This window comes from Arvicola amphibius, chromosome 1 (genome assembly GCF_903992535.2).
Source record: "Arvicola amphibius chromosome 1, mArvAmp1.2, whole genome shotgun sequence".
NCBI classification, from domain to species: Eukaryota; Metazoa; Chordata; class Mammalia; order Rodentia; family Cricetidae; genus Arvicola; species Arvicola amphibius.
Window position 1 is genome coordinate 106295752 of NC_052047.1, and position 11572 is coordinate 106307323.

An 11572-nucleotide genomic window follows, 5' to 3' on the forward strand; every position below is an offset into this window, starting at 1 on the left:
GTAGGGGAGCAGTAGAATGGCTTCAACAGTTCCGATGAATGTAGAGAAGGAGGCCATTTGCCCTGTCTGCCAAGAACTTTTGAAAGAACCCGTGAGTCTAGACTGTGGCCACAATGCATGTCAAGCCTGCATTACCACAAACAAGAAGAATGCAAGGATCAACCCCAGAGGGAGAAGCAGCTGTCCTGTGTGTGGTACTAGATTCTCATTTGAAAATCTACAGGTTAATCAACATCTGGCAAACGTAGTAGAAAGACTCAGGGAAGTCAAGTTGAACCCTGACATTGGGGAAAAAAGAGATCTTTGTATCCACCATGGAGAGAAACTCCTTCTCTTCTGTAAGGAAGATAGAAAGATCATTTGCTGGGTTTGTGAGCGTTCTCAGGAGCATCGTGGTCACCACGCTTTCCTCTGTGAGGAAGCAGTCAAGGAATGTCAGGTAAGGTCATGAAGGGAGGAAGATAGGGCAGAAAGTGGTTCTTGATAAGAAATTGTACCTTCCCACCTACCTTCCTTCCTTTCTTCCTCCCTCCCTCCCTCCCTGTCTGTCCGTCCGTCCGTCCGTCTGTCCTTCCTTCCTTTTCCAAGACAGGATTTCTCTGTATAGCTGCAACTGTCCTGGACTCACTCTACAGACTACACTGGCCTCGAACTCACAGAGATCCACCTCACTGCCTCCCAAGTGCTGGGATTAAAGGCATGTGCCACCACAGACCGGCAACTTCACGACCTTCTTGATTCACAGTACCACCGTAATATTGAGCCCTTGCCTTATATTCGGTCCTAATGCCTAGAAATGTCTTTTCTTTCCGTTTATGTAATGGGTTGGCTTGTAGTACACACAATATCTTGATCAAGAGCAGAAGGTTTCGGGGTTCCCTTCCCCTGTGTGCACGATCAGGGAATGCTTTTAGTTTGCTTTTCAGCATGGCCTCTGCTGGGGAATACGACCAACTAGAAGGTCATCAGGGTGAGGAAGGATTGCACTTGCTACAAGGTCTGTACTTTCTCTGAGGAAAGAGATGCAGGCTCCCGTTGGTATGCAGATGATGGCTCTGTTCCCCTAAGGTTACAGAATGCCTTCTCTTTAGATGTTCTTCTGTATCAGCATCAACCTCATGACTTCTACAAATTGGGAACAACCTGGTTTCTTTGTTAGTTCTCTGTCCAGGTGGCAAGCATGACAGATATGATTCGTTTCTCACAGGAGAATATCCAGAAAGCTCTCAAGAGGCTGAGGAAGGAGCAGGAGAAGGCAGAGAAATTGGAAGCTGACATTGAAGAAGACAGAATTTCCTGGAAGGCAGGAGATGCTTGGGCCCTCATCTTTGTTCCCTGACAATCAATGAGTTCAAAGCTATCTATAAGTTCCTTTTTAGTGATGAGGGATGGGGCAGACTTGTTGTAAATACACATAAATATTTGGAACCAAACACAATGATAAACTGTATAATGTTGAAGGCTGGAAGAGTCTTTGTTCTTCTCTTGTCCCCAGAGGCTCTGACACTTCTCTCCAGGCCAAAAAAAAAGAAAAGTTCTCTAAATTTCAAAACCAGAAGTGCTAATGCAGGGCGCCATGAGTGCCCAAGACAATCATTACAAGTTGAGCCTTATTCCAGTCTTGTATTATTTTGGAGGTTGCCTGAATAAGACAAGGAGGGGATTGTTTAGTTTTTGCCCCTGTCTGGGTTGCTTATAATAAAGGGAAAATAGAAGCTAAAAAGAGCATATCCCAGATTGCTCTTCTCTTCCTATGCCTGCCCTGGTTTAAGTTTTGCTAGTGACATCTTACCTCAGCCTGACAGGCTCATTACCTTTCTCTTTTTCCCCCTGTGCATTTCCTGTAGTGTCAGATCCAGACTGAGAGGCAAAGGATACAAACAGGTTTTGATCAGCTCAGAAGAATCCTGGACAAGGAGGAGCAGACAGAGCTGAAAAGACTTGGGGAAGAGGAGCAGCTGATACTGGACAGCCTGTCGGAGGCGGAAGCTGAGCTGGCTCAACAGAGCCAGTTGGTGCAGGACCTTATTTCAGATCTGGAGCTTCGGTGCCAGTGGCCAGCGACAGAGCTGCTGCAGGTAGGAATGAGCACCTCAAGGCAGGCCGCAGAGACATTGCCCCTCTCCTTCCTGGAGCTCGTGCATTCAGTGTTAATGGAAGTCATGGAAGGGAATATTATTGCCTCTTTTCCTGTCTTAAGGGAAACCATTCCAGTTTTTTGCCATTAAGTAAGATGTTAGCCTGAGAGGGACGCACCATATGATCCTGGGGACTGGGTCCAGGGCTTGGCAGCAGGACCTCTACCCACTAGGCCGTCTTGACTGCCCTTTTTCATTTTTGTCCCCAGCACCTTCCTGTCAAGCTCTGCCCCAGCTCCATGATGCTTTCATTGGTTTCTTCTTATGATGCTTCAACAATTTTAGTATCACATGAAGCCATTTTGTGGTTTTTGGAAGAATTTTAAAAATATTGGTGTCCCTTATTCTTTTAAGCTTTTAGTAAAATTCTGCAGTGAAGCCATGGTTGACTTTTCCTTTCATGAAGTTTGACTTTCAATCTAATCTCGTTGCATGCTTTCATCCTATGCATGTTTTCTCTCTTCTTGAATCACTGTTGGTTGCTTCTGCACTTCCGGGATCGGTTCCTCTCCTCTAACTTACCTACTTTGTTCATAACATAACAAACCCGGGTGGAGAGGGCTTGAGGAGTTTAATCCAGGGCCTTACACTTGCTAGGTAAGAATTCTACCTCCAAGACACACCCCAGCTCCTGTGGTTCTTTTCAGTTTTGTTTGTGTTCTGATGGAGGCTTCATGCCAGCACCTGGCACCCTTATACCCAGAGTCAGGAATGTTCGGGTGGAAGCTTCACCCCTGTAATCCCTGGGCGTTGCCTCAGTTCAGACTCCACTTCTGAGAAAGCCCACCAAACGGTGACCCCTCCCCAGAGATGCTAAAGACCACTCCCATAGGGTATTTAAAAAAAAAAAAAAAACAGAGAACAAACACATGGTTTTCTAGTCTTCCTTTCTGTGGGGCTAGAAAGCCATCCGGGAGCATTGATGTTCATTAAACCTGGGCTTTTTCTAATTTGGTTTGCTTTGGATTATTGACTCAGCGGAGAAGTTTTTGGGGTGCAGAAACTTTTCAGTTTGTTTATTTGTTTTGGTTCTTTTGGGCAAGGTCTTACTGTGTAGCCCACCTCCTTCCCCTGCCTCCGGGGTGAGATTAAGGCCTGTTTCAGCACCATTCTTTTTTAATTTGTTCAAGGCCGGTAACAGTGTCTCATCTTTTCTTCCCCATTTGAAAACTCTACCTCGCCTTTATTTTTTCCTGGTGTGTTTAGCCTAAGCGTTGCCAGTTCTGTTGGTATTTTGACATAACTTTTTTAAAAAGGAGAAGGAAAGAAACTAGCAGGGTGGTGATTTGCAGGCCTTTAATCCCATCCCAGCACTTGGGAGGCAGAGGCAAGCAGATCTCTGTGAGTAGTGCCAGAATAGGCTCCAAAGTTACACAGAGAAGCCCTGTCTCAGAAAACAAAAAACAAACAACACACACACACACACACACACACACACAAAAAGGAGAAAGAAACCAAATTTTTAGGCAGTTTTGCTGGCAAATATATGTAACCTCAGTGCTTAAGAGGCTGAAGCAGGAGGATCAACAGTTTAGCACTGGCCTGGGCCACATCTAAAGAAGCTATCTAGAAAAAAAAAGATAAAATAATTTACTCTTGATTCTTTGATTCCCCCTCCTCCTTTGCTCCTTTTCACTAACTCTGCTCTAAGCTCACACTTTGTGACTTGTGGTTTTATTTTCTTCTCCCTAGGATATGAGCGGTACCTTGAAATGGTAAGTGTGGCTGACTCCAGGTGGGGTTTGTGTAGTACAGATGGATTAGTAGTTGTCCCTATTAGTTTTCTTGTCAGTTTTGACAGTCTAGAGTCATTTGAGAAAAGGGAACCTCAGGTGAGCAAATGAACCAATTAGATATCACCTGTGGCAAGCCACTGAGGCATTTTCTTGGTTAACCGTTGAAGTGGGTTGTACTGTAGGGTGTTGGATTGTATAAGGAAGCAGGCTGAGTGAGCAGTGACGATCAAGCCCTCCATGATCTCAGCTCAGCTTCAGTTTCTGCCACCAGGTACCTGCCTTCAGTTCCTGCCCTGACTTCCCGTCATGATGGACTGTGGTCCAGACATGATAGCTGATAACTGAAATAAACCTGTTCATCCCCAAGTTGTGTTTGGTCATGGTGTTTATCACAGCCATAGAAACCTTAACTAAAACAGGAGCCATTACCAATATTTTTGTACCAGTGAAAAACTATTTCCCAGATCAAGGACATTTGGATGCCATATCATTTAGAACTGCTGGTCCCACATAAAGACTTGATCATCTCATCTCCTCAGAGAATGAACTAGGCTCAGTGGTAGTGAATGTGGCGTTTTAAGACAGAGTTGGGGCCACAAAGGGCATTAGAGATGTCAGTGTCATTTTCCTGTGAGTTAACTTCACTCCTGCAGACTCCCTGCAGCCTGTCCTAGATCTCCAGTTTCATAGGTATTTCGTAAACAGAAAACCTGACCAAGGCCTAGACAGGCCATGGGGACTTTGTTCACTGAGAATAGAAGATTTCTAACAACTTTTAGAAACACACACACCTTGGGGTTTGTGATTCTTATCTAAGTTTCCAAAAATTATTCTCTTGTTTGGCATGTTTTAGAAGCTCTTGTGGTAAAGTATAATCCTTGATCTGTAGTTGCCAATCTGTTTTTTGTTTTTGTTGTTTTGTTTCTCTGTAGCTTTGGAACTGTCCAGAAACTTACTCTAAACCAAGCTGGTCTCTAATTCATAGAGTGCTGGTGTAAAAGCCTCACCCCTTATTCTCAAAGGGGCGAGAAGAAATTTCCTAGCAGAATGTTTTCCCAGGAAGATAGAGGCCCTCCCCTTTCCCACTCTGGAGATTCAGAGCACAAGGTCACTTAGCTCAGCCCAGCCAGCCACCTGGTACAGGCTGATAAAGATGGCCTAACTCAGAAACAGTGGCCTTGCTCTAAGAACAAGAAAAAGCTGATTTAACAGAATGGGAGGGAGCAAAAGTCCTTGCACCCATGCCAAAACAGTCAAAGAGTCTCTTTGTAGTTATGCCTTTTTAAAGGCCTACCCCACAGAGGAGATACAACTCCTCTCTCTACCTCTCTGTAACGGGAGACAGAGGTTCCAAACATGTTTGTATTATTCCGATTAAACCTTGCTTATTACAGTCTGGGCCTCTCGGGGGGTCGTAATCTGGGCACAACACTGGGATTAAAGGTGCGGGCCACCACCACTCAGCCTTTGAGTTGCCAATCTAATAGCATCAACTTCCTTTAAAACACATGAATTTAAACTAGACTCATTTGGTGGTTTGTTTTTGTTTTTGTGGAGCAGGGCAGGCAGATCTCTGTGAGTTTGAGGCTATCCTGGTCTACAGATCAAGTTCTAGGACACCCAGGGCCACACGAAGAAACTTAGACTCAAAAGAAAAAAAAAGTCAGGGCTTTCTCAGAGGTTCAAGTATCAAGTTCATCAGTGATGTGGAGGGGATAAAGGCAGTTGTATCAGAGACAACAAGGAGACAGATGTAAAATATTTCTTCATCTCTAGGAGTCAGATCTGGACGTTGAAGAAGCCAAGAGCAGTTTCTAAGAAACTGAAGAAGGTATTCCAAGCTCCTGATCTGAGCGACATGCTCCGACAGTTTAGAGGTGAGTGAGGCGCAGTGGTGAGTGTGGGTGTGGGCCACTGGGGGGTGAGTCTGCAGGTGAAGAGAGCAGGGGTCAGGGAGGGGCATCCTGTGAGGAAGAGGGTCCAGTTGTGTCTGGGGGAGAACTGGAAAGGATTCGGTTTGGTCTTTCACTTACCACTTTGCAGCTTCACTCTACCAGCCTTCCTTACCTCTAGAGAGAAGTATTCTTCCAATTTTTTGCTTCTGATGAAAGTTCCCAAATCTTTTATCGTTTCAGAGTTAACAGCTGTCCGTGGCTATTGGGGTAAGAAGTTGCAGATCTTCAAATCATGGTATTCTGGTCACCTTTCCGAAGGCTTGGTTCAGTGAGGTCTCATCACCTTTGTTGTCTCCAGTGTTACCACGTACACACAGAGTGCTCCTCTAAGGCTTCCTATGGTGCTATATGCCTATAATCTGAGCACTAGGGAGATGAGGCAGGAGAATTGATTGTCTAAGGCTAACCTGGGCTACTTAGCAAGACACTGTCCTAAAACAACAACTGTATAACATTTTTGTATTGTTTTACCATCTGCCACAATCGATCAGTATTATTTCCCTCTAACCTTTCCAGTTTTTGCTTTTCATGATGTCATCAAACAAGCCACTTCTGTATTACTCACCTGACCTTTTTCTTTCTTTTTTTCTCTTGCAGCGGATTTCACATTTAATCCAGAAAACCTAAATTTGAATCTTATTCTTTCAGAAGATCACAGAGAAGTGACATCTGTGCCCATTTGGCCATTTAAGTGTTATAATAATGGTATCTTGGGCTCCAAATGTTTTTCCTCAGGGAAACATTACTGGGAAGTGGATGTGTCTAAGAAGAATTCCTGGACATTGGGAGTTTACATTAGAAAACGTAGTTTAAAGTTTGATGTCAGGAGAGGCAAAAATCAGCCAAATGTTTGCCACAGATACAAACCTCAGAATGGCTACTGGGTTATAGGGTTACAGGATGGATCAAAGTATAGTATCTTTGAGGATTCTTCCAACTGTGACCCTACCATTCTGACCCCCTTTGTGGCTGCCCCTCTCCATCGGGTTGGGGTTTTCCTTGACTGTGAAGAGGGCATAGTGTCCTTCTTCAATGTCACAAACCATGGGTCACTCATTTACACGTTCTTTCAATGCTGTTTTTCCCACCCTGCTTATCCATACTTTAATCCTTGGGACTGCCCAGCTCCCATGACCCTGTGTCCTGTGAACTCTTGAGTTTTCTCATGCTCATCCATTTCTGCTATTACTTCTTGCTTTGAGGCTCGCTTTCATCTGGACATACCTGTGCCATTCAAGCCTCTCTTCCCGTGGTCTCCCTTCTGTACTTTAAGACTTTAAGTCGTGTTTAGATGTGGTAAATCTGGAATCATTTAGGAGAGATGCTTACCCATTTATTCTTATTGATATCCTCAAAGACAGCTCAAATCAAGCCAAGAGCTAGCTAGACCAATCAGTATAAGATCTATGCCCTCCGACTTCTGTATTTCCCTCTGTCTTCAAGAAATGTGACAAATCCAGTTAGCCACTCATCCCTGTTATTTAAACAATTCATAAGATCTGGCCTCATAACCATCACGAATGAGAATATGTCGATTTGCCCAAGATATCTCACATTCAACAGGGAGTCAAGGAATAGAAAATATAAGCAGTAATGAGCCTAGAGTGGAGTTATTTCTGGCCTACAAATTCAAGTCCTTTCTCTCACTGTAACAAATACAGAGGTTTTTAAACTGTAAATTGAAATGCATGTAACTTAAGATCATCTCAGAATATTTTTGGCCCTGGTTTCTTGCTCTACCTCGGCCCATCCCAGGCTTTCCCCTCCACCCCATATCTCAGCCTATACAAGTTCCTGCCTTATAATACAATTAAACAAGATCTTGCTTTGACATCCTCCCAACTCAGTGTGTGTGTGTGTGTGTTTTTCTGGTGGCCAGTGGGGAGATCTGAGTCTCAACACTCATCATCCCTCTCAGTCCCAGGGAGAGTCCAGCAGGTCGGGACTTAAGTGTTTATTTTGTTGGTACTGTGAATGACATTATTGTCTCAACTTCCATTTTAAATAGTGTGTTATTTCTGAATAATCGTTTTACATCTTTCAAGTCATAGTTTAATTCCTGTTGCTGTGACAAATCACCCTGAGGGAAGAAAGCCTAAGGGAGAAAGGGATGGAGTCCAGGGAGGCTCCAACCCCTCACTGCAGGAAAGTCAAAAAGTGTTAGTGAGTGTTTGCTTATCCTGCATGAAGATGTGTGTATGTTTTGCCTCACCTGCCTAAGGCACCTGATTGGTTTAATAAAGAGCTGAATGGTCAATAGCTAGGCAGGAGAGGGTAGGTGGAATTTCCAGGGAAAGAGAGGAAGAAGAAATGAATCTAGGCATGCAGGAGATGCCTGTGAGATTTAGAGCAGGCTGGATGTACAGAATGGGAGAGGTAAGAGTCACGTGGCAGAACATCGAATAGGAACAGGTTAAGTTATAAGCACTAGTTGGTTCTCAATAAATAGTAAATATAACTAGCAATAAAATTATAAAAAGAGCTAGTTGGGAAGGAGGTTAAGCTAAGGCCAGGCTGTAATAAGTCTGTGTCATTATTTGTGAGCTGGTGGCCCATACTACAAAGAGGTTTGAGGTGACTAGACACTACATCTGTAATTGTGAGCAGAGAGCAATAAGTCAATGCATGCATACTGTCTGGTTGCCCTGTTCATTTCATTCGGTCTGGGCCCTGCCATTAAGGAAAAAATCCCCAGATCATATCATTGTTATTATCATTGTGAGACAAGCCTGTTTTTTTCTGCTGTCTGTATATGAGATAACATTCATAACTGTAATATAAATTAGTACACTGGCACATGATGTCTGTGCTTATTGAAAGAGAAGTACGGGAACATGGTGAGACGTCTGTCACAGACGTAAAGCATTTTTATCCCTTGTCCTCCGAGACACACCAACGCCATGATACTGTGCCAGGAAAGGAGAAGGGTATTAAAGACATCCGAGTCCTTGAGAACACTGAGAGGGTAAGCCATTTCCAACAGAGATTACTCTCTTTATCCCACGGCACAACATTGCCTGCAGTACCAGAAACACTAGGTCCAGGTGGACTCTTTTGTACTTGAACTTTTGCTTGGTATGCCCTTAATACTCTCACTTATTCAGAAGTAAAATCTGGCTATTGTAGATGAGCCTTCAAACAGAACAATATGTGACACGTGATAGTATTATATATAAAGAAAAAATAATCAAGAACAAAGTATGGCCTTTATATAGGTACTAGATGAGGGATGCTGACATACAGAAAAAAAAAATCTTGTACTTGAGTCAAGCTTTTAACAAGACATGACTGTTATCAGCAGCCCTGTGCCTATAGTCATTTGTATTCCATAAAATATTCTATGTGATATTTGGAGTATTTCAAACAATCCATTGTCTTAAATTGCTAGTTTTTTTTTCCTTGACAGTTTGATCCAATATGTGTAACCTCATGTGGAGTAGTTCTATTTTTTTAAAAAAGGTTGATCTATAATGTCATTCTAAATTATCATAATTCATTTGCAGCTAAAAATTTAATCTACCCTTTTATCTTGTTAATACACCAAATTCTGCTAGGGGGAAATAAATGGAAAGTCACAGTATTGGAGAAATCAAATAATAGTGTCACATTGAAGGATTCCTTACCAACAAAGCCTTTCTTCCCCTTTTGGTAGGAACTTTCCTCATTGCTAAGTTAAGACACGAGAAAAGCAACAGTGGGTATCTCTCTAGCATTGCTTCCTCCCACTGCGCTTCAGTTTTATTCTGCATGATGACGGAACAAGGAGACCTAGACACCGAATGATCACCACTGACAGACACCAAGATTAAATGTTAAAACACACAGACAACCATCTAGCCCTGTGTGGGCTTTTCTTCAGACAGTGTTCCTCCTGTCTCTGAAAAGGAAGCAAACGTGGGGCTGGGGAGTTAGCTCAGTGGCTAAGAGCACGTGTGTTTACACAGAACCTGGGTTTCTTCTCAGCGCTCGCATGGCGGCTCAGCACCTTGACAGGACCATGAACATGGTGCACAGACATACATGCAGGATAAGTATGCATACACCCAAAATAATAGAATAAATCTTAAAAAGTTATTTAAAAACTTAAAAAGTTAAAACAGACTTTGTGTCCTTCAGGTCTACTATTAATCTCTAACCTCAAGGAAAAGGCTGAAGGTGACCAGGCAAGCACAGCCCTGGCCACCCGGGTCTTGAGAAGTGCCACAATTGTGTCAGATTCCAACTGCACATAATACACACTGACATTTATTTCAAACAGAGGAAAGGAATTCCCATGAAACACAATTATTGAAGAAATATTTTAAAAAGGTCAGAAAGCTCTGAAGTTAAGAATTTTAATTTTAACAAACAGAAACATGTATTTACAAATTGTGAAAACAAAAAATCTGGGATTTTGCATTCTAGTTTTCATTTCTTAAAACAAAGTGGAGTAATGGTTTTGAAGTAAGCCAATATATACACTTTATTTTTGTTTTTGATGGAGTCTCGCTCTGGATGTGAGTCTTCAAATACATAGCAATTTTCCTGGCACAACCTCCCAGATACAGGGATAGCAAAAAAGAGCTACCATGAAAGTTCTGATACAGAATCTTAATAATCATTTATTTTAGTCACAGTGATTAAGACACCCCTCCCCCAGTGGAATCAGACACTGTACTGGACTGCTGAAACAAGGCACGTCTCTAGTAACACTCTATTGTCTATGTTTACAATACACTGAAAGATCAGAATGTCAGAGTTCAGTCCTCGGTAAGGTACCAAATCACCCTCAAAAGTGAGAAAGAAGACGCACACACACACATGGACACCCAATAGAACCCTGGAGGCCTGTGATCACGGGACTTATCTAGGGACTAGAAGTAAGACTGGTAGAAGGCTGGTCCTTGTTCCCCACTTGCCTATGGCTTCATGGGACACTAAAATACAGTGTACAGCTCATGGGAATTAACAGAACAAACTGAGAAACTTCAGTTGATTAAAAAATTGCATTTGCTCATTTTATGTTGATGTATGTGTCTGGGTCTCTATATGCCACAGCGCGTGTGAATTCAGAGGGAAGATTGTATAAATATGGGTTCAGGGGATCGAACTCAGGTGCCCTGGCTTGGTGACAAGGGCTATTACCCACTGAGCTGTATCTCCAGCTTCATACTCATTTCCTTACATTGGCTTGAGGCACCTGCACGCTTTACAGCAAATTATAACAGAATAAGCATATCTGTTAAGTGTGCTATTCACACCAGGACAGCTGGCATGCTAGAACCAGGACTTGAACTCAGGTACTCTGGCCACATTGTCTACTCTATCTCAATCTGTCTGTCTCTCTCTCCTGTAGTGTGTGAGTGTGCATGCACGTGCCTGCCTGCATGTGTGTGTGTGTGTGTGTCTGTCTGTCTCTAATATGTTTTAGGACACTAATATTCTTCAAAAATATAGAATATGTGCCAGGTGCTAGGTGGTGGTGGTTCTTTAATTCCAGAACTTGAGAGGCAGAGGCAAGCAGATCTCTGTGAGTTCAAGGCCAGCCTGATCTACAAAGTGAGTTCCAGGATAGCCAGAGCTACACAGACAAACCCTATCACAAAAAACGAAACAAAACAAAACAAAAAAACCAAAACAAAAGAGGAGCACTTCATGAATGTGTGTATCATCCTTCAGCAGGGGCCATATTAATTTTCTCTGTATCATTCCACTTTGGGTAGATATGTTGCCTAGGTGAACGCATGGCCGACTTTAAGTGTAT

At 43.0% G+C, this 11572-nt stretch overlaps 1 protein-coding gene and 1 non-coding gene across 2 annotated transcripts; one reads left to right on the plus strand and one right to left on the minus strand.

The window, feature by feature from the left end:
• The first annotated feature begins 12 nt into the window (after window positions 1-12).
• On the plus strand, window positions 13-7671 carry LOC119811611 (tripartite motif-containing protein 34A-like). Its single transcript, XM_038325512.2, has 7 exons — window positions 13-439; window positions 1208-1303; window positions 1848-2078; window positions 3831-3853; window positions 5651-5751; window positions 6010-6036; window positions 6427-7671. Exons 1-7 carry the CDS (start codon window positions 17-19, stop codon window positions 6984-6986), a joined length of 1461 nt encoding a protein of 486 aa, XP_038181440.1. The 5' UTR covers window positions 13-16; the 3' UTR covers window positions 6987-7671.
• A 3774-nt stretch (window positions 7672-11445) lies between these two features.
• LOC119806026 lies at window positions 11446-11552 on the minus strand. Its single transcript, XR_005284079.1, has one exon. It is a non-coding gene; the product is annotated as a U6 spliceosomal RNA (small nuclear RNA).
• Between the last annotated feature and the right edge of the window lie 20 nt (window positions 11553-11572).